This window comes from Mustela putorius, unplaced genomic scaffold, assembly GCF_011764305.1.
Source record: "Mustela putorius furo isolate JIRA1106 unplaced genomic scaffold, ASM1176430v1.1 tig00000551_pilon_pilon_pilon, whole genome shotgun sequence".
NCBI lineage: Eukaryota > Metazoa > Chordata > Mammalia > Carnivora > Mustelidae > Mustela > Mustela putorius.
The window spans coordinates 12,066,449-12,086,952 of NW_025421412.1; the positions used below are offsets into that span (position 1 = coordinate 12,066,449).

Sequence of the window (20,504 nt, forward strand, 5' to 3'; positions counted from 1 at the left end):
TGTGGGTGACCTACAGATAATGTCCTTACGGCCCTGATAGGGGTCCGTGTTCGTAGCATTCCCCTCCTCTCCCTTCTTCCCCGTTCCCCCCTTCTCTGCATGCACGTGCACGCACAGTTAAACCGACGGTATCTTCCTAAGGGTTTTGTGTGAATTCAAGCTGTGCACTGTCCTTAGGGTAAACAAAGTTTAAAAAACCATTCAGTGGACATGATTATTCTGGAAGGATGAATATTTTCCCTTGCTTCTGCATAGGACTTGGGGCAGTATTTTGGGTAGGTTGGGAAGTAACTAATAGGGAATCAAAGTCAAAGAAGGCGTCTATAGATTTTCCTCTAGTAATAGATTCAGTATGATTTCAGATCCCAGCTACGGCTTACTGACAGGCATATTTCAGCTTTGGAGGGATGCGTAGCTGCTTTTACTTTCCCTCCTTAAGTAGATTTTGTATTTCCTTCAAGCTGTTCTCTGGAAGAGCTTTCCATTTGATCGTTTAGCTTGCTGATGATTTACTGGTATAGTGTGGTGCTTTCAGTATTTCAGTGTTAGTTTATGTTCTTTTTTTTAACTTGCTTTTAGAGGTGCAGAAGTATTGAGTATATTTTTTTTAATTGTGTTAAGTAAGTTCTTCATTCAGGGACAGCAGAATAGAGGTTATATGTTAACTTGTTCATTTGAAGCACATTGGGTTTTTATGGGAATGTATAGCCTTTCATGACCAGGAAAGGGATTAATGAACTCAAGTAGTAAAGAAAATTTTAATAAACCATGTATATCTATTCTTTGTTAATTACATGCTTGTTACATACAGATTACTTCTCTAGAGTGTCAGTTAGACGGTAACTTTATTTTTTACCTTCTTGTCAATAACATAATTTCATTTGTAATGTAGCATGTTGTTGTATATTCTAAAAATTGGTACTAAAACTATTCACTAACTTAATATTTATGCAAGGTATCGTGTCTTCTAAAATCAAAATCTGGTGCAGTTATCTGGATTTAAATTTAAGAGTCTGATGTGGTAAGGCGTGGAGCAATATTTTAGATAATTGACCTTTGAATTACACTTGAAGCTAAGTCTAATCATCTCTTGACACACAGGGTGGGCTGAATGCAGAGGGTGGTTTTGGCTTTTGTTTTATTCAAAGTGCGTGATGGTCTCTGTAACTAAAGCAGTTTCTATCCTCATTTCAGATCTCCAGCTTGACTATTCGTTAACAGACGAGTTCTGCAGAAACCACTTCTTGGTGGGACTGTTACTGAGGGAGGTGGGGACCGCCCTCCAGGAGTTTAGGGAGGTCCGGCTGATTGCCATCAGTGTGCTCAAGAACCTGCTGATAAAGCATTCTTTTGATGACAGATATGCTTCGAGGGTGAGTGGACTCCAGTGGAAGGAAATATGGATTGATAAATGTCCTTTATTTTAAGTAATATAAAGAAAGTAACCCGTCAGAAAATTTAGTGGTAGCAGCACTGAGAATCATCTCTGTTTACACACTAAAATCTAGTAGCGGTATTTATTTATTTATTTTTAAAGATTTGATTTATTTATTTGTCTGAAAGAGAGAGACACAAGCAGGGGAGCACAGAGGGAGAGGGAGAAGCAGGCTCCCCATTGAGCCTGACTCGGGGCTCGATCCCAGGACCCTGGGATCATGACCTGAGCTGAAAGCAGACCCTCAACTGATAGCCACCCAGGTGCCCGCTAATAGCCCTCTTTATAGGAAGGATCCAAATACAGGAGTTGGCCCAGTGCCCACTCAGTCCATCATTAAAGGCTCAGAGCCATGGGATAAACTTGGCCATGTGCGTTTTTTTCAGAGCCATCAAGCAAGGATAGCCACTCTCTACCTGCCTCTGTTCGGTCTGCTGATTGAGAATGTCCAGCGGATCAACGTGAGGGATGTGTCACCCTTCCCTGTGAACCCCGGCAGTGTACGTAAGCATACATACCTGGCCGCAGCCTGCATGTGTTTCCTGCGGCTGCTGTCACCGAGCAACACAAACAGGGTGGCCAAAACCAACAGGTGTTCATTCTCTTGTAGTCGGGAGGACAGACGTCCACAGTCAAGGTAGCCACAGGGTTGGTTCCTTCTGGAGGCTCTGTGGGCAGAGTTTGTCCTGTGCCTCTCTCCTAGCTTCCGGTGCTTGCCCCATATCCTTGCATTCTTTGGCTTGTGGCTGCATCATGACAGTCTTGGCCTCTGTCTTTACTCGGCCTTCTTCCTCGTGTGTGTCTGTATCATCTCTGAAGTCGTCTCCTTTTCTTACAAGAACACCAGTGATTGGACGTAGGGCTTCTAATCCAGGAGGACTTCATTTTGCCTTCTGTCTTAATCACATCTCCAAAGATCCCATTTCCAAATAAGGTCACATTTTGAGGTTCTCAGTGGACATGAATTTGGGTGGGGGGGGATACTATTTAACCCAGGACACACCGATCCTTTTTTGTTTGTTTGTTTGTTCTGCCACTAAAACCATAATAATCCATAGTACTCTTGATTAATTGCATTTCTGGCTAAGATGGGACCAATCAGTAAACCTTCAACTCTCAGGATAAAAATGCTTTTCTGATGGACCATACCTTGTAAGACGTAAGGACCATCTCTGAATTCAGCAAAGATTTGCAGGGAGAGGAGGTTAAAATGGAAAGCGTAGTTTTAATCTGCAGACTCTGAGAGCTCAATCCTAGCTCGTTCTCATGGTAACATGCTACGCAGCCTTGGAAGATCCACATCATTGGGCTAAAGTTTTTCTGTCTGTAAAATTAGAAAGTCAGACTTGATGTCAGGGAGGCCAACAGGAGTGACATACGGCCCCACCTTCAGAAACTGACCACTATAATTTATATCATCTTCGTGTAGTCACTGGAAGATGTATTAGAAATTAAGTTGCCTGAAGGGTGATCCCAGAAATGATCTCAATATGTTTGGGGTGGAGACCACCTGCCATTCATTTGCACACATGCTACCAGTGTAGTAATTTTCTTTTTTCCCTTTTGTTCTGGACCCACAAATGAGCTCGGTTGTTAGTCTTTCCACACTATGATTGTTGCATACACTTGGGAAATTTTCATGTTGTGTTTCTGTCCCTTTGGCCCCACAGGGATGCATTGTCCTGTTTTTTAATGCTATCTCTCCACCTCTGAATACATGTCCTAAATAATGTCGCACTGAGAGGCACCATATGTGTAGAATGTGTTTTGTAGTTCTGAAGGGCACTCATCTCACCCCATATAACATTGTATTTCACAAGTGTACTCTCTGAACCTGTCTGCTTTTCTGATCTGACTAAAGAATTCAGGGTATAATGCTACCTCTTTGTACATCTTCAATCCTGAGAAAATCACCAAAGAAAAGCCCCTTTTATGACAGAACTTCAAAATTAACAATTTCTCCACTGCCTGAGAGTGCACACGAAGCTGCAAGCTTGGACAGCTTTTCCATGCTGCTGTTGTAAGTCACTGCTGCTCATTTGGGAGGATTTCTGGTGTGAGAGAAAAACCAGTGTTCCATTTAGAAAGAGCATGGGAGGCTTTGTCTGAGGGAAAAAACAGTCTGAGGAAATGTTGGACATCTGCGCTCTGGAAGGGGAACATGCTAGACCTTCTGGGGCAACAGACAGTGACTTTAGGGACCCAGAGTGCTCTGCCCACACACTTGCACCCTGTCCACTCCCCGACCCAGGCCCTCTGTCCTGTTCGCTGAGCGCCCGCATCCCCCGCGCAGCACATCTGACCGGCCAGGCTCTTGGGTCCTATGTCCGCACGTCCCCGACCCTTCCAAGGACAGCTGCTGACTCTGAAAGTCACCTTCGGTTATCTCTTCTCTCTCTCCCCTTGAACAGACCATGAAGGAGGACTCGCTGCCAGCCACGAACCCGCTGGTGACGCCACAGAAGCCTGGCCTCGTGCTGGACAACAGCCTGCACAAAGACCTCTTCGGAGCCATCTCCGGCATCGGTAAGGCTCGGCGCTCTGCTTGCCTCCCTCTGCTCTGAGTCTGCGCTGCCTCCCTCTCGCAGTGTGGGAGCCACGCCGACTCTCACAGGAGGCCCTCGGAGCCTGAGCTTCTGCCTTGCACGGTTTTTTCCTGCTTTTCGTATTTAATGATGGAAACCCTCAACTCGACCCTGAAATACAGACACCCCCCCCAGCCAAAATCTCATGCATTGAAGATTCCATACGCCTAATCACGTGTTTGTGCTGTTTGCTTTTTGTTATGCTCACATTAATTTTTCATTTTAAACATCCAAATTGGATTTTCAGGAAAGGAGTTTTTAGAAAAGGAATGTCTTTGCAGGAGCATGTGGGGGGATGTGGGTAGGATTTACTTGTGGTGATGGTGATTTTGATGAAATGTGATTGAGTAATTGCTGAGGAGATGGTGGTCTGTGGCAGGAGTACAGTTCTAAATTCGGTTTTCTAAAATCTTCTTCCCTAGAATATTTTTCTCTCTGACATAATGTAAGAGCAACCCCTGTGGGGAAGAAAACAGATGGCAAAAATCAAGATTCAGATTGAGTAATGCTTGGAAGAAAATGCCTGAGAAATGTACTTATTAATATTCTGACTAATTGAGCACCTGTGCCAACTGCTTCGTGAAGATAGTGGTGCAAAAAGAAAGTAGATGTGTCTTCACAGAATTGTCACAAACACAGATTTTTTTCTGTCTTTATTTCTGTCTTTTACTACTTTTCGAATAAATGAAGCATATGGCTATGCCAAGTGCTTGGGACACCCAGTGGGTGGACTTAGGTCACGGGACAGAATAAAGGGCTCTTAGCCTTTTAATTTGCAGGAGTATTATTTATTCTGATTGTGTCCTTTCCTCCTTGTTTTTCTTGATGTTGAGGTGCTGTTTCACGTAGGTGATGAAAGTGAGCAGAATGTAGAATCAGAAACCCCACACCAGTGTCCAGATTTATCCTACAGTACCAGTCTTTTAATCTTACTTATGCTTACATATATTTTTCAAAGCTGTGGTGGTCTCATTAGGTATCGTAAAGATTAAGTGAGTTAATGTGTGCAGAATGCTCAGAGCAGAGACTGACTTGTGATGTTTGTATTTGCCTTTCTCCTGGGGCCCTCGTCCTGTCCTGCTCTGCCCACATACCCAGCCACTGCTCCAGGGGCAGGAAAGGGACTCTCATGGGAAGATACTGTCTGCAGAGCTCAGAGCTCACAACACTGGCTTTAAGGTCAGACAGGTGGTTTGGGATCCAGACTCCATCAGTTACTGACTGCCCTGAGCAGCGTGTCTCTTTTCGTCACCCTCAGTGTCCCAGTGTCCACATCTCCAAAACAGAGTCAGGGCAAGGAGTGGAAAGCTCATACAATGTGTGCAGTGCCCAGCATGGTGACAGTATCTGACTGCCGTTATAACAAGCACAGTTCTTCAGTGTTACGCCTTTCTGTGATGTACTCTCAGTAGCCAATTTCATGACCCTTGGGGCCCAGGAATGTGTAGAAATCACAACTCCCTCACTAGTACTCTGTAGAATTTAAGACTCTGGAAATGATCAAACTAGAACAATGAGACAATGCTTTGACTCTGACTTTATTTTCCAATTCTGCCTCACCCTGTCAGGGTGTGGGTTGCCTTGAGAATGTAAAGATGAGCCGCTGGCTATCATTACCGAGACTCGAATGGCATTAATGACCTTCAGTAGCTCTGTGTTTGTGACGAAGTTATGAAAAGTATCTGAGACTGATTTAATCCCTTTTCGCTCTCTTAAATTTCAAGATCTGAATCCACTTTCCATAGGAATTCACCCTAACAGACCTTGTCTGTCCTCCAGCTTTTTCTTTCCTACCCCCATTGAAAGACTTAAATCCTTGTTCCCTTTTAGGAATGTCTTCCAGAAAAGCCCCCACCTTTGAGTTGGGTTTGCTAGCTTTCTGGTAGCTTGAGCAACTCTTTTTTTATTCCCTGAGGAGTTTCCAGTTAACTTGAGTCCTGGTGCTTATCCTTCAAGAACGGACTTTCTCCTTGCATTTCTAGTTAGTAGAAATCTCGTTTCCTCAGAAGGTACCTTCAGCATTGTTTTTCAATGTCTTTGGAACATGGTGCATGAAGATTTCTAGAACTGATTTGCTGCCTGGATAAATCTACTCCAAGATTATGTTTGTTTTTTAAAAAGCACACATTCTTAAGCCCAGGATTCTCTTTTCCACCTGCTCAGTATTTTGCATTGGGCTGTCCATACAAAGAAGACAGAGGTGAACTGAACTTCTTTTCATTTTACTTACATGTTGTTTAAGATTTTTAAAATGCACTGGCCTGAGACATTAAGTACAAACACACACACACACACACACACACACACACACACAATGGGAACCCAGTTTTACTAAACATGTTGATTTTGATTTACTGTATTTCCATCTGTTTGCCTTAGATTAGGATTCTGCTTCTGGAACTGAGCCTAAAACCCTGTCAATTTAAGGTCTAATTTTACTTCACTGAGGACCTCTTTTTCAGGATCATTATGTTTTACATTAAATATGAAGTCTGGTTATATTAGGAGGACTATAATTATACTTTGGTCATGAAGTGTGTTTTATCTCTAAGTATAGAAAGAGGCTCATAGTTTTTTCATAGGTTTTTACCTGTTCCCTGTTACAATCCATCACACAGTTTCTCTTCTGGAATGAGGCATCCTGGGGCCAGTGGCTTACACGTTCCAGCCATCACTTCCATTTTCAAATTCCCCTCACGCTTCTTTTCTTAATTTTAGTATGCTGATTCAGTTTCAGGGACGGGGGTGGATACACCTGAGTGTTAGGTAGAGGGAGGGATTAACTTAGAAGTGTTTCAGAGGTGCCTGGCTGGCTTAGTGGGTGGATCTTCCAGCTCTTGATTTTGGGTCAGGACGTGATCTCGGGGTGTTGAGATCAAGCCCCACATTGGGGTCTGTGCTCAGCAAGGGGGGCTTCTGCTTGGGATTCTTTGTCTCCCTCTACCCCTCCCCCCAACACACTAAATGAATAAGTAAGTAAGTAAATAAATAATCTTTTAAAAAGAAAAGAAATGTCGCAGTCCATGGCAGCTGATTTGCATCCTAACATATGAAAATGGCGGCCTGTTCTGAGGTGTTGGGGAATGGCGTCTTCCGTGTGGGTGTGGGAGGCCCTGCTTCCGGCTTGCTGGAGCCCAGCACCAAAGACTCCTCAGACAGCGTGCACAGCCAGCCCAGCCTTTCAGCTGGAGGTAAGCTTTGTGGTTCAGCATGGAAAGTACAAGTTTGATGGTCATTTTAAATCATGTAATATACTGAAATCTTACCGAAGCAGGAAGTCAGTCTACTACTTTTACTTTAAAAAATTCCATCGTTCTGGGGCACCTGGGTGGCTCAGTGGGTTGAGTCTCCGCTTTCAGCTCAGGTCAGGATCTCAGGGTCCTGGGATCCAACCCCACATTGGGTTCTCTGCTCAGTGGGGAGCCTGCTTCCCCCTCTTTCTCTCCGCCTTCCTCTCTGCCTACTTGTGATCTCTGTCAAATAAATAAATAAATAAACCTTATTTTTTTTAAAAAATTCCATAGTTCTGAGGTGGGGGCTGATTCCTGACTTATAGTGCTGCTTTTCACAGATGTCACACATTTTATTTTTAAATTTCTTTTCTGCTCGTAACTCTTTGTTGCAGAGATTCCCAAGCATTCTGCGTTCACAGCACACTTATGGTCACAGTAATTTGTTCATTGAGTCCCCAGGCCAGAGTAAACAACCAACAGTTCTGTTTATTAGGTATTTGGAGCCACATAACCTAGGAAGTTCATCTATCTGAACAACTTCATCGGCATTTGAGAAAAATACACATAAATTTAAAGAAAAATTATTTTTAATAACCACACCCATTTTCAATGGGATGTGTGCACGTGTTAGGCATTGCCCAGCAGCTCTATTTGGAATCTAATTTCTCACCCCCGTCTTATTTTCCTGTTCCATGGTGATTTTCACCCAGTACCTGCTTTTTATCATAGCAGCCACCAAAGACCTAGCTTCACAAAGATACAACATCATCGAGAGGAACGTAGTGTGATCTCACATTGAAACTGCAGTTTTGGGAAATGTCAAGCACCATCGTGTTTTTCTTGAAATTGTAAAATGTCCCGAGAGGCTCCGTGAGTTTCCTAGGGCACCTCAGCATACAGTTTGAATACTGTGGCTCATTGCAGGGTTTCATTTTTTGATCTGATAGTTGTAGGTGGATTTTTTAACATCTTTATTGCATTCTGAAACTGTGTGTGTTCCTTTCGTCTGAGGAATCCAAGGTGGCCTCCCATAAGTGAATTCAGGGTTGTGTCTGAATGTTTCGGATTATGGCCCTTCGTTAAAGGCGAGGTGCCTGAGTGAAACTCTTGAGCCCATTTCTTAACAACAACAAAAACAAGTGCCATAGAAGCAATTTCCCTTAAAGTTCAGTACGTATCTTCATTTTGTTGTATCTCATCAAGTCTTTGGTCTTCGCTTGATTTCTGTATAGCTTCTCCATATACAGCATCAACTCCGAACATCAATAGTGTGAGAAATGCTGATTCAAGAGGATCCCTCATAAGCACAGATTCGGGGAATAGCCTTCCAGAAAGGAATAGCGAGAAAAGCAATTCCCTGGATAAGGTAATTTCTTTTCATACAACTTAAGTGTTTCTTACAACTAATGGATTTAGCCTAAAGTAAACCATGCTTCGTGTTCTGGTGTTCGTTAAGGGTAACTTTTTTTTTTTTTTTTTTTAAATAACTCAGTTAACCTGGAGTTATTATCAGAGTTATGATCAGAGTATTGTCTAAGGATGGGGCCCATTTCCTGAAATCTCCCCCATTCTTGTTTCCAAGATTTTACATCAGGGCAATGTTTACAGTGGAGGACCTTGAGGAAATAGTTTGGGCAGGTGGGGCAGGTAGGGACATCAAAATTCACTCTCACTTAGAATCCCCATCATCTGTATGCCAGAGAATACCATGTATACAGTTATCCATGCAAATGGGTGTTGGGTCCAGAGCTTGCTCCGGAAAGATTAATTGATCATCTAGGTGATTCAGGGATGAGACTTTATTTGAAACCAGCTCACACTGGTACCTCCAACACAACACATCATCTTTGTATTTAACATTTTTTTCTTGAAATAATCAAGGGTCTATTTGGAGCTTTGTGGGAATGGCTAAAGCTTGAATTTAAACCCAGAACAATGATAGATTAGTGTTGCCTTGGCCACTGTTTTCCCGAGTTACTTCAAGTTCAAGGCAAGCACACATACCAATCAACAGGTGAACCACTTAGGGATGTATTTCTAGTTCTCCGAAACGTGCAGAATGTCCTTCAGCAGCAGGTTGGTCATCGTACCTGCCTTTCTGTGGCTGACAGTGACACGGTTATCCTTCCATGCGGTTTTGGTAGAGGTGGGAGCGTCTCCGTGTGCGTGTGTGTCATGACGTGTTGAACTTTCCCCTTGACCGTGACTTGCGTTCATATGTAGAGCGAGAAGCTGCTCAGGAGGCATTCTGCTTGCATCATACGCAGTGCTGGAGAGGAGGAAGAGAGCTGCCAGTCAGCCAGGAAAAACCGGGTCACTGTGGATTTTTCCCTTCTAACGATCCCACCTTTGCCAGAGGAAACTTTGCATGCTGCACCTTCCCTCCCAGCGCAAGAAGCACTGGGTTCTCCCAGCGGCCCTGGCGAAGTGCGTGGGCGAAATGATGCATTCCTCCCTGTGGTTTTGCCACTAACTGCACCTGTATTTCTTCTATAATAAAAAACTCATGTACATTATTAATTAAACCTGATTACCATATTATTTTTTTTAGTTGCTGCCCCCAATACCTTAAATGAAAGATTTTTTTTTTTTAATTGACCTTTCTGCTTTGGTATTTGCCAAAAACATAAAAAAATCCTGCTTTTCAATTGGCAATACAACTTTGACGATGTCAAAATCTCCCGTGACTTTAAATCAGGAGATGAGATTCTTTTTCTTGTACTTTTTTTTTTTTTTTTTTTTTTAATTTGAACCCCTTGAACATGTAAACGTGCTGTCTAGTGGCAAAACTGCCCTCACCCTGTTCCCTGCACTTTCTGAAGTTTGCGGTGTTGAGCTAAGCCGCTGAGGGAATGGTCTCATCGGTTTAGGGTCTTTGAACAAGCTCTGCTGAGGTGTCCCTTTCTGTTCCTGTTGGGTACCCACCTGTCGTTTTCCCCCCAGTGGTGCCCCACGATGTCAGCTGAATGACAGGGACTCCGCCGCAGGCTTTTGTGGGGTACACAACAGGAGTGTGGATTTTATTTCCTCATTCAGACACCGGCCTTCTCCTGAGGATATGGTCGGTTCTACAGTGTCTTCCAACTCATCATTTCTGTTTGATCCTAGCCCACATCCCTTTTTTGCATGAGATCGTACTTGGCATTTTAGAACTGAGCTGGTAGCTCCAGCTGTGGTTACCCAGTTTGAAAGGTCTGTGCCTGCTGGCTTGTCTCTTAGGATAGCAAGTGAAGGAAGCCGACAGAGCTTCTGTGGACTAGGCGCTTATGTGTATTTGGTGAAGGTGTGTCTGTGGTTTGTTGACCAATGAGTTACACCTTCCAGTTTGCGTGATTTGACTCAATTCTAAGAATCTTTCTCTTCCAAAGGAGAAAAATGAACCTAATTTTGTTTTACCTAGAATAATGGATTAAAAAAAAAATCACCTGTATTTCCTTTTTTTTTTTTTTTTTTTTAGCACCAGCAAAGTGGCCCTTTGGGAAATTCTGTGGTTCGCTGTGACAAACTTGACCAGTCCGAGATTAAGAGCCTGCTGATGTGTTTCCTCTACATCTTAAAAAGCATGTCTGATGGTAGGTGAAAGTGAAAATGTCAGTTTTACTTTGTTTCAGTATTTGGTGTCTTTTTTAAAACTTAGAATTGCTTGAAAGGATAGAAGAGCTTAAAAAGATTTTCTTCCTCATTTGAAATACATGTTAATTTACTAAATGTAGCAGAAATAAAAGTCTTAATTTGGAAAAAGAGTTTTTACTAATTGTTCTAAAAAGCGAGTTCTAAAATGTATATGGGCCATTAAAAAAATTTTTTTTTATTAACCTCGGGCCTACCATCATAATCCAAGAAGACAGAAGCAGATAAATGAGGTAGCCTTTGATTTTTTTTTTCCCCCTAAAAAAACAATTTCACTTGTCCAAAAAAACTTTTTGGCAACTTGCATAATTTTATTAGTAAGGCTCTTGAATTGGAATGTGTAATGTTGGGGGATCTGAGCATCTCTTCCATTTAGAGTATGTGTGACATTCCTGGCTTTAACTGGAAGTGAGATGTGATTTTTTAGTTTTCTGATGGAGTTAGTGGTATCATAGTAGATTAAGTTTCTCATAAAGGGTTTGACAACCACATTTTTTAATAGAATAAAGCATGTAAACATCCATGATAAGACACTTCAACTCCAGTTTTGTGATATAAGCAATCATTTGAAATCATGCCATGGTACAATGTCTTGTTTCTTCCTTGATCAGAAATCTTGTCGGACTTGCTGCAGCATAATCAGAAAGTGTCCTGTGAAGTGTATTGAGTCAAGGCAAAGTCTTCTGAAAACAAAATGCTGAAGGCCTCTCGTGCTGCCTTTGTGTAGTGGCAGTCAGTATGGGCCTTAAACATCCAGTGGAAGGCATTTCTGCCTGAGAATAATTTTTTTTTATATTAAGCTTCCATATCTGCCTGAGAAGAATGTTTCTTTTGTATTAAGCTTCCATTTCTACAGCATTAATAGCCAAACCTTAGTATCCAGATGGTAGGAACCACATACCTATCCCTAAAATGCTTCAGGACTGGGTTATTTTTTTATTCTGTCAATTTGATACTTTAAAGTAGCTTTTAAAAACACAACAAACAAAATAATTTTCCTTGAATGATGACCAAATAGCAAAGCACTGGGCACTTATTCAGGCATTAGGGTTATAAAGTTGAAATTCTGCCCTTAATGACAAAAGTTCTGAACTTTACATCACGGTGATGAGTTTTAGCCAGTTTTGTAATTCTGTTTTTCCTTTGCTGAAAGTTTTCCTTAAAATATTTTAAGTTTCAAATAATAAATAAGATCTATAACTAGAACATAACTACTTTTTTAAGGACCAATATTCCAGAAATTTTGCATCCTAGTTAAAGTTATCCTTTAAAAGCAGCCCTTTGGAGGCCATGCACATGATTTAAAAATTCAGTGACCTCTTCAAAACAGTTTTAGAGCTTCTCTTAAAAAAAAAAAAAATTACCTTCAAAGTATCAATTTCCTTCCTTTTATAATTTGAATTTTTGTGTGTGTCAGGTTTAAAAAGTCTTCACCTATCCCCAGAGTCATGAAGATACTCTTCTTTATCCTCTTTAAAATAGTATTATTCAAATTTTCACATTTAAATCTTAGTATCTACCTGGACTTGATTCTTGCGTATGATATGGGGTGGGAGAGAAAATGCCTTCAGAGTAGTTTAGGGGACAAGCAACCAAAGTCAACTGTGTAGCTGTGTAGCTACTCTTTCCCTTTTCCCACATTCAAGGAGCACCTTCTCCGCTTGGGCCCCTCCGTCTCTCATAGAGGTTAGTTGTCTCCCCCCCCCCCACGCCCCCAGGTCAGTAACCTCAGCCTCAGCCAATAGCCACGAGCAAGGAAAGGCAGCTTAGTGCTCCTTGGCTGGCCAGCTGGCTCTGTCTGATTTGAGCTAGGGTGACCACAGGTGTTTGCAGGTTGGCCCGTAGAGGTCCTCTCATACTCACTTTTCGCTCCTTGGGTGCTCACCCCATGAGGATGGTCAGTCTCAAGTAACCCGAGTCTGTTCCTCTGGAATCTAAACTCAGAATTCCTGAAAGATGGAAGCCCACTGACCCACCCATGTTACTGGTCTAATAAACTAAACGTGGCTTTTAAAATCAGGTGTACTTGATTGAAGTCCCCATTCCACCGTGATTCTTTAGCCTGATGATGGGGAGAACTGCTTGACTTCTCTGAGCCTTTATTAGCTTATCTATAAATTAGAACACTGTCTCTGATCCTGGTGGCAATTAAGATATATGACAAGTGTGCAATCATGAGACCACCTAGCACAGTGCTCACGCATAACAGATTCTCCATGTAGAGCTCATGGCTTCCCCTGCCCCTCACCATTCTGGGCAAGCGTGGAGTGAAAAGTCCCTGGCCGAGCACCTTCACAAGCTATCTGCATCGCTGCAGACTGCTCTCATTCTCCTCAGGCCCCCGAATTCAGTGGAATTTCTCCCTGAGAGAAATCTCTTCACCGGTTTTTCAACCTCAGTATAAAATATAAGAACACAAAAATGTTTAACTATCTGGTAGTAGCACTCTTGGGCAAGTTCTAAAAGGTTAAGGGTCACACACACAGAATGATTCCTGTAAATGGACTTGTAGGATTTGCCTTTACTGAAAATATGGCCAGTCATCTTGATGCAGAGCAGATGTGCATGTGACTTCCTCATGGAGACGGTACCACATCATCACGCCGGGAAACAGGAAGTTGCATATATTGCCTGTTTGGAAGACTATTTGGCAATATCTGTTCATAACATTTGACGTGGCTGTTTCACTTCTGAGAATATTTGTCCTATAGATGTAGTTGGACAAGTGTGCAAACATCCTTATAAAAGAATAGTCTTCAAAGCATAATTTAATGGAGCAGAGCATTAAGGGGGAAAACAAGTAAATGTCTGTTAGTAAGGGACTGGCTAACTCGGTTATACTGCATTCATGGAGAGGAGTATCAGGCATCTTGGAGAAGATTGGAAGAGATGCAAGCTATATTACTGAAATAAAACTCAAAGGAAAAACAGTGTGTGCAGTATGTACACATCCATTTCTGCATGCGTGTGTTAAGAAGAGAGGACTTAGGTACATGCAAGAATTTTCAACAGATTGTTTCCTGGAGAATGATTCTGTATGAGGCAGAGAGAAAGCCTAACTTAAGATTATTTGCCTACTTGTATTCTTTGAAATCTCTGAGCCACTTAAGGGCACATTATATGTAAGTTAAAATTGTACTATCTAGTGTTAGGTGATGCATGATGAAATTAAAGTTCAAATGCAGCTTCTTGAAATTGAATATGCACATTGTGTCTGTTACCAATAAAGACTGGTCACTGTAGTTGGTTCTTTGATCAGCTATAAAAGGGTTTGAGGGTTTATTCTCCAAAATCTTTTCCCCATCCCCTGCTATATACAATGCACATCATGATTCTGACCAAATTAATGTTTACTTTCTAGATGCTTTGTTTACGTATTGGAACAAGGCTTCAACGTCTGAACTTATGGATTTTTTTACAATATCTGAGTGAGTAGTTTTGCTTTGCTCTCTGCTTCTTGATTTTTCTTGGCTAATTAAGAGGTGTGAACAATGCTATGGGGTTGAACTAGGAATGTAGTATATTCACATCCACCGTTTTTAAGCTCTTTCTCCTGGACCTGACCCCAACACTTGCTCTTGGGAGCACATGACTCAGTGGCCAGTGACCAACCCTAAATTATTAGATATGTGGTTGTTAGAGATGAGAGCTAACTGCTTATGTGTACAAACTATCTGAATAAAAGGACACAATTGATTAACTGAATTGGGTGAATGCTATGTTTCAAAGGTGAGTCTAATGTAGCTTAAGCAGATGTAAATATTGAGACGAAAATAGCTATAATTTTTAAATTTAAGTGAAATCTTAAATTTTATCTATATTACCTTCTTTTAACTCTTCAATCATTCCTTTAAGCTCTTTGCTTTAAAAAAAAAAAAAAAAGAACAAACAACAACAACAACAAAAACCTACCACAAATCCACAATCCCCTGGGTGGCTCAGTCAGTTAAGCATCCAACTCTTGATCTCAGCTCAGGTCTTGATCTCAGGGTTATGAGTTCAAGCCCTGCATTGGGCTCCACCGTGGAGATTTAAAAAAAAAAAAAAATCACTGGGGCCAAATGATTTTCCACATCCAAAATTTTTTAGATTTTTAGAAAATTTACATAGAGAATATATTCTGTAACATCCCAGCAAGGTCTTAGACCCCCCACAATCAAACACATTATTGTTTCCACAGTACTATGATTGTTCATAACAACTGGATAAATTATAACTGTAAATAGCTTTATTTCTGGTAATTGGGGTCATGATTTTGCTGCCAAATATATTTTCCTAAACTCGGGCGAAAACCTGTAATCGAAGCTTTTTGCATTTTGAATTACGGTCTTGGTTCCTAGTCATGGTTGTTCTCTCTGCTAAGTTACAAGTGGGAGAGATTGATGAGATTCCGCACCAGAAGAACTTACTGGACGTTATTGTAACAACTTCTTATTAAAACATGATTTTTTAAAAAAATCAACATTGTGTGTATATTAAAACCAACCCAAAAATCAGACATTTGATGTCTGTAAGGGACCAGTCCCTTTAGAAAAGCCAAAAGAGGGAGCTCCTTGCCGGGATTGAATGAGGACAGATCAGCAGCTGGGAGAGTGCCCCAGTCCTGTGCCTTCCCCCGTGCCTGTGCTGAGACAGACGGAGTCGGGGGCAGTCCTGTTTGTCCCAGGCCTCCCCAGTGGCTTCACCGCCCAGCACAGTACCGACAGCCCAGCATGGTACCTCCCCTCTAGGTTAGTGATTTTCTCTGGGTGAGAAAGACCCTCCCAAGAATTTCTGAATACCAGAAGTAAGAGGCTACTGGTAGATGTAAGGTTTATTGAATGTGTTGTTGCTGATGGGTTGAAATAAAGCAATGTATTGGAAACCATTGTCTTTTCCTGTTTCCCTAATAACCTTCCATCCTGTCTGCAGAGTCTGCTTACACCAGTTCCAGTACATGGGGAAGCGATATATAGCCAGGTACTGTGGGGGTTTGGCTCGAATGTGTATCATTCTCTGTATTACTTGGCTCTGAATGTGTGGAAATTGTCATCCGTGATGATTGGCAGTTGGAATTCTCATAAACAGCCGCGATGTCTTTGGACTGCTACCGTCAAATCTGGTGGCATCTTTCGCCTGCATTCCCACACTCCTTCTGTCTCATTTTGCCTCTTGCATATCTCTTGGAAGGATTTCCCTCCGTGGCCTGCTGCTTCACTGGTGTGCTTCCTTCCAAATACACCCCCGTGTTCTGTTCCTTCCTGTCCCCTTTCTCTTTCTTCTCCCAGCTCCCCCAGGTGTGTCTTCTCGCTCTTTCTCCTCCTCCAGTGGTTTTGCTTCCCCTGTTTGACTTTCAGAGGTCACTTTTTACCATTCCTTCTCCCAGCTACAAAGATAATAATTTCTCACATAACCATTTTTCGTTGCTTCTTCATGAAGGAAGGCTCTCAGTTCATCTCAGATTTGTTCAAATTTCCTTAAAAACCGTCTCTGCAACGGAGCCTTTTCTCCTCAGTCCACATAAGCTGTCCATGCCCTGCTCTTATCTTATCTGACCAGAACTCTCGATTGAGTTTCATACATCTTCACGGCCCTGCCCCACACCATACTCTCAGATCCGTGCCGAGTTCGAGGGGAGCCGGAACCTCATTGCGAGGGGCACCCAAGCCTCTCTTTCCTGGAGGCGTTTCTTCAGAGCACGTCTTGTCCTTACCACGTTCCCACTCCTGCTCTGCGGCTGCTCAGCGCGTCGGTATCTGTTTTGTCCGTGTTGTGTGTCCCGTGATAATGTATTTACAGGGTTGGTCTAAGTATCCTATTTTTCCATTGTGATTGTTTGCTTATAAGTAAACACATTTATATTTTAGGACAACTTTAAAATTCGGTAGTGATTGAGTTTTTTCTCTATAATTCTGTTTCACAGCAATGAAACAGGAGAGAGATTTTTAAGATTATTTGAATGTGGAGATTTTTACTTTTTATGTTAACATTGTTCTTTTCTTGGGATATTTGAGACATTTGCAGAATTATGTTTCATGTTCAATAAGAATTTGTGGGTTTTTTTTTTTAAAAGAGTAAATTTAGAGAGAGTATTTTACACTTTCATCCTATTCGTATTTATTTTTAACTGAAACGCGGTGGCACTTGAAGTTCTCTCATTTTAACTGTTATTTTTTATCGTAACAGTCAATTATAACATTTGCACTTTTGAGTACCAAATGCAAGTATATACAAGGTGACCTTATACAGTAGCACCTTGCAATCGGACTTTACTCCCTTTGACTCTGCCCCATGGACCTGGGGATGTGGTATATTGTAACCGGAAGGCACTGTGACCGGCAAGCTTCCCAGCCTTCTCACGGTAACTGTCACCCACAGCACAAGTTGGCATTTGGAGAGCGTTGTGCAAATTAGGGTGACGTGCCGCAGAGCTGAACATGGTGCCTGTGGGAAGCTGAAGGTTTCTGCCCAACAAAATATTTTAGAATTGGGTCTTGTCTAACTGTGAACTTATTTTTTTTCTTAATGGCTATAAATTTAATTTAAAAAAAATCTTCCGACTTTATAAGCACCCTGTATATATTTGCATGTAAAAGTGTGCTTTCTTGGGCTATCCTAAAAACGGATGGGCATAGGAATGCGGGCGTGGAAGGTGGTGTTGCTTGTTAGGTGTGTTGTGGAAAGATGTGCCCTGCTTCATAGAAAATTCCTGTGGTTTCTGCTCCATGTGACAAAGATCCTGAGCGGAGTCTGAACGCTGTCGGTGTGTGCCCTCCGTGGCAGTCCCGGCTGAGGAATACTGCGTCTTCTCATTGTGTCCCTCTGAAATCACCCAGCAGCATGTTGCCCGATGACAGTCCATGCATGTTCTAGAACTCCTGTTCTCCTCCACACAATAACACAATGAGGGAGACGGTTGGCTACGGGCCGGGGACAGGTGTCATTCCAGCACGGGTCTCATTTTTCATCTGCTCTGGTGATGGTACACAGTAGGAAGTTAGCTGTATGATTGCTAACCCAGATCACTTTTCTATTTTCTTTACTTGACTGCTGACAAGTTTAACAAAGTGTGTGGCTCTCCTTCCTGCCTGGGTAAGAATAAAGGTGTTAAAACCGCCTCATATAATCCCTCTCATTGCATGTTTGTTCTCTGTTTCTTCCAATGCATTGTTTTCTTTAAAAAAAAAATTTTTTTTTTGCTCTTTAATAACATGTATAATCTGAAAATATTCATGGTGTTTAGCAGTTTCCGAACGCTAACCTTTAGCGCCACGTCGGACTGATGCTCTGACTTTTTAAAAAGCAGCATCTCTAAAGTACATTCCAAAACTGAAAAGTTCCCTGCTTTAGCTTGCTTTTTGCTTCTTCATCATCAGGTGCTTTGCTATGAACTCAGTTAAGAACTGCCGCCTGTGTGTGCGTCTCAGGCCACGCTGCTCTGGTTGGCGTGTGGCCGGTCCCCTTGTGCTGTGTCCTGGCCTCACTAACCCTGCTCGTCTCGCTGCGGTGTAACAAGTCTAACTTTTGCTTCTATCCCATTTCACTCATGTTGCAGGAACCAGGAGGGGTTGGGACCCATAGTTCATGATCGAAAATCTCAGACATTGCCTGTTTCCCGTAACAGAACAGGAATGATGCATGCCAGATTGCAGCAGCTGGGCAGCCTGGATAACTCTCTCACTTTTAACCACAGTAAGTCCCATGACATACCATCGTAACAGCCAGCCATCTCATGTGACATCTCAGAGGGGAGAGCCCCAGGCCGCACCACACCACATCACCAACCTGACTTTTCTTCCAGCTCAGAGCAAGTGGGATGAAGAGCTCATGGCGAAATTCCCTTCTTTGGAGGAGAGTGACACAATGTGGAACGTGGTCAGCTACGGCACCAGACCTAAAAGCCTGGACCCTTTGTCCCAACCCCCTCCCTTCAGTATTTTTAACGTAAACATTTTGACAGCCAAACATTCTCTGATATCTTTAATTGAATATTTGGATTTTCCATGCGCAAGTCCTTGGGACATCTGGGACAGGTTCCTTTCGTTCTTCCGAGGCCATGCATGTAATTGATCAAGTGTCCACATTCTGACATTCCAGCTTTGAATGTATGTTACTCCTTAAACTGCTGTGAAAACATAAAGCCCATGAATCAATTTGTGAGGGTGTGGAAAAGCCAATAACAAAGTGACTTTTTCTGTGTTTTCAGTGTGAGAAAGATATCAAGTGTGCTTGGAATTTCTGTAGACAATGGTAAGATTTAATCAGGTTGAAGTCTGCTTATGAGGCCGCTTCACTTGCAAGCCGAGACCTTTTTGTTCATCTTGCCTTCCTAACTTTGGGGCTTTCTAACTTCACAGTAGAGATTCTACCTACCAAAAAGTAGGAGCATATTTTTAATTTACTTTTTTCATATCACCAGAGGAGACATGACATCATGTACTGTTTCTAGAAACTTAAGTGTTACATCTCCTTAAAAGTTTTCTCAAAGCAGGAAACCTAAAAGACATCAGCCATGCAGCATTTTAAAAATGAATGCCGTCATTTATAATAGATACCATTTCTGTTAGTGTTGTGTTCTCTGAATTGTTTCATCTTTTCTCCAAGCATAACATAGCTAGTTACTGTTTTACATATACAATTACTTGTTCTCATGCCAAGTAATGCCTTTAATGTATAGCTATTAATATCTTCCATCATTTCTAATCATAAGAATTCCACTCACTGTGATCTTCCTACCTCTTTCTTTAAATAGGCTGGGAGTAAAGACAATATTCCCAAATGCTTTAAAATGGTAATAGTTCAGAGTAAGAAGGCTGAGGCATCAAAATACAGCAGCTGCCTACTCTTCCACCCCAAAGTTCAACCTAATGGGTATAGACCCTCTTTATAAAATTCTAAGCTTAATTTAGATCAGTATGACATTTGCCTGCCACACACGAATGGATGTTCATGACACCTCTCAGGCTCCAATACTGGATTTTTCCACATCTTGTCTATTAGGGCTTTTTCTAGCTCTGCAGGCAAGGGGTTGACACAAACAAAAGAAGTTTTGGTGTTTTTAGTTTTCATTTCCTATTAAGCAAACAGAAATGAAATTCTCATGGTTCTGCAGGACTTGCCACACGGCCCCTGCCCAGACAGTTTATAACACAGGCATTACCTCTCCGTCAGTTAGAATAAATACCTAAACTTTAAAGCACTTAAAAAAAAATCAGTAGACTGAGTCCCCCACTCCAAAGATAATCATGTAGGAAACAGAAAATAAACAAAAGTAAAATGAGTGATCAACACATGAGTGTATAGCCTTAACCTACCAAGACAGACAGCCGCTCCTCCCGCTGCAAACAGATTTTGCAATGGTGGCTTGAACTGGAGGAGAGAGGCAGCTGGCTATGTTTTGCAGCCAAGCAGCATATTGTGAACATGGTTGACTCCCATTCTCTCTTCCGGCTACCCACAGAGAGCCCATCCTTCCTGCCTCTCTCCTCTTTCCTCCTGGAGTTTTTGCTCTAGTCAGTTTTCAGTGACACCATCCTCAATCAGCGTTTCTCCTTCTGCCTTCTCGAGAAACAGTGTGTAGCTGATTTCTTTTAGCCTCCTGTCTGCTCATCCCAAATTGGTTCTGGTGTCTCACAGTCCTTG

The 20,504-nt window shown here is 42.1% G+C and overlaps 1 protein-coding gene across 24 annotated transcripts in view; it reads left to right on the forward strand.

Moving 5' to 3' along the window:
* Positions 1–20,504, forward strand: part of DOCK9 (dedicator of cytokinesis 9) — a 275,916-nt gene that overhangs the window by 205,566 nt on the left and 49,846 nt on the right. For 14 of the 24 annotated variants that reach the window (XM_045081367.1, XM_045081379.1, XM_045081375.1 and 11 more), the window contains exons 31-38: positions 1,195–1,373; positions 1,822–1,935; positions 3,847–3,961; positions 8,486–8,619; positions 10,711–10,825; positions 14,245–14,311; positions 15,795–15,842; positions 18,418–18,554. In XM_045081367.1, the coding sequence (XP_044937302.1) occupies positions 1,195–1,373; positions 1,822–1,935; positions 3,847–3,961; positions 8,486–8,619; positions 10,711–10,825; positions 14,245–14,311; positions 15,795–15,842; positions 18,418–18,554 (909 nt within the window). Of the gene's footprint in view, positions 1–1,194; positions 1,374–1,821; positions 1,936–3,846; positions 3,962–8,485; positions 8,620–10,710; positions 10,826–14,244; positions 14,312–15,794; positions 15,843–18,417; positions 18,555–19,068; positions 19,113–20,504 lie in introns of all 24 variants that reach the window. The other 10 variants (XM_045081374.1, XM_045081380.1, XM_045081370.1 and 7 more) reach the window with 2 other exon arrangements.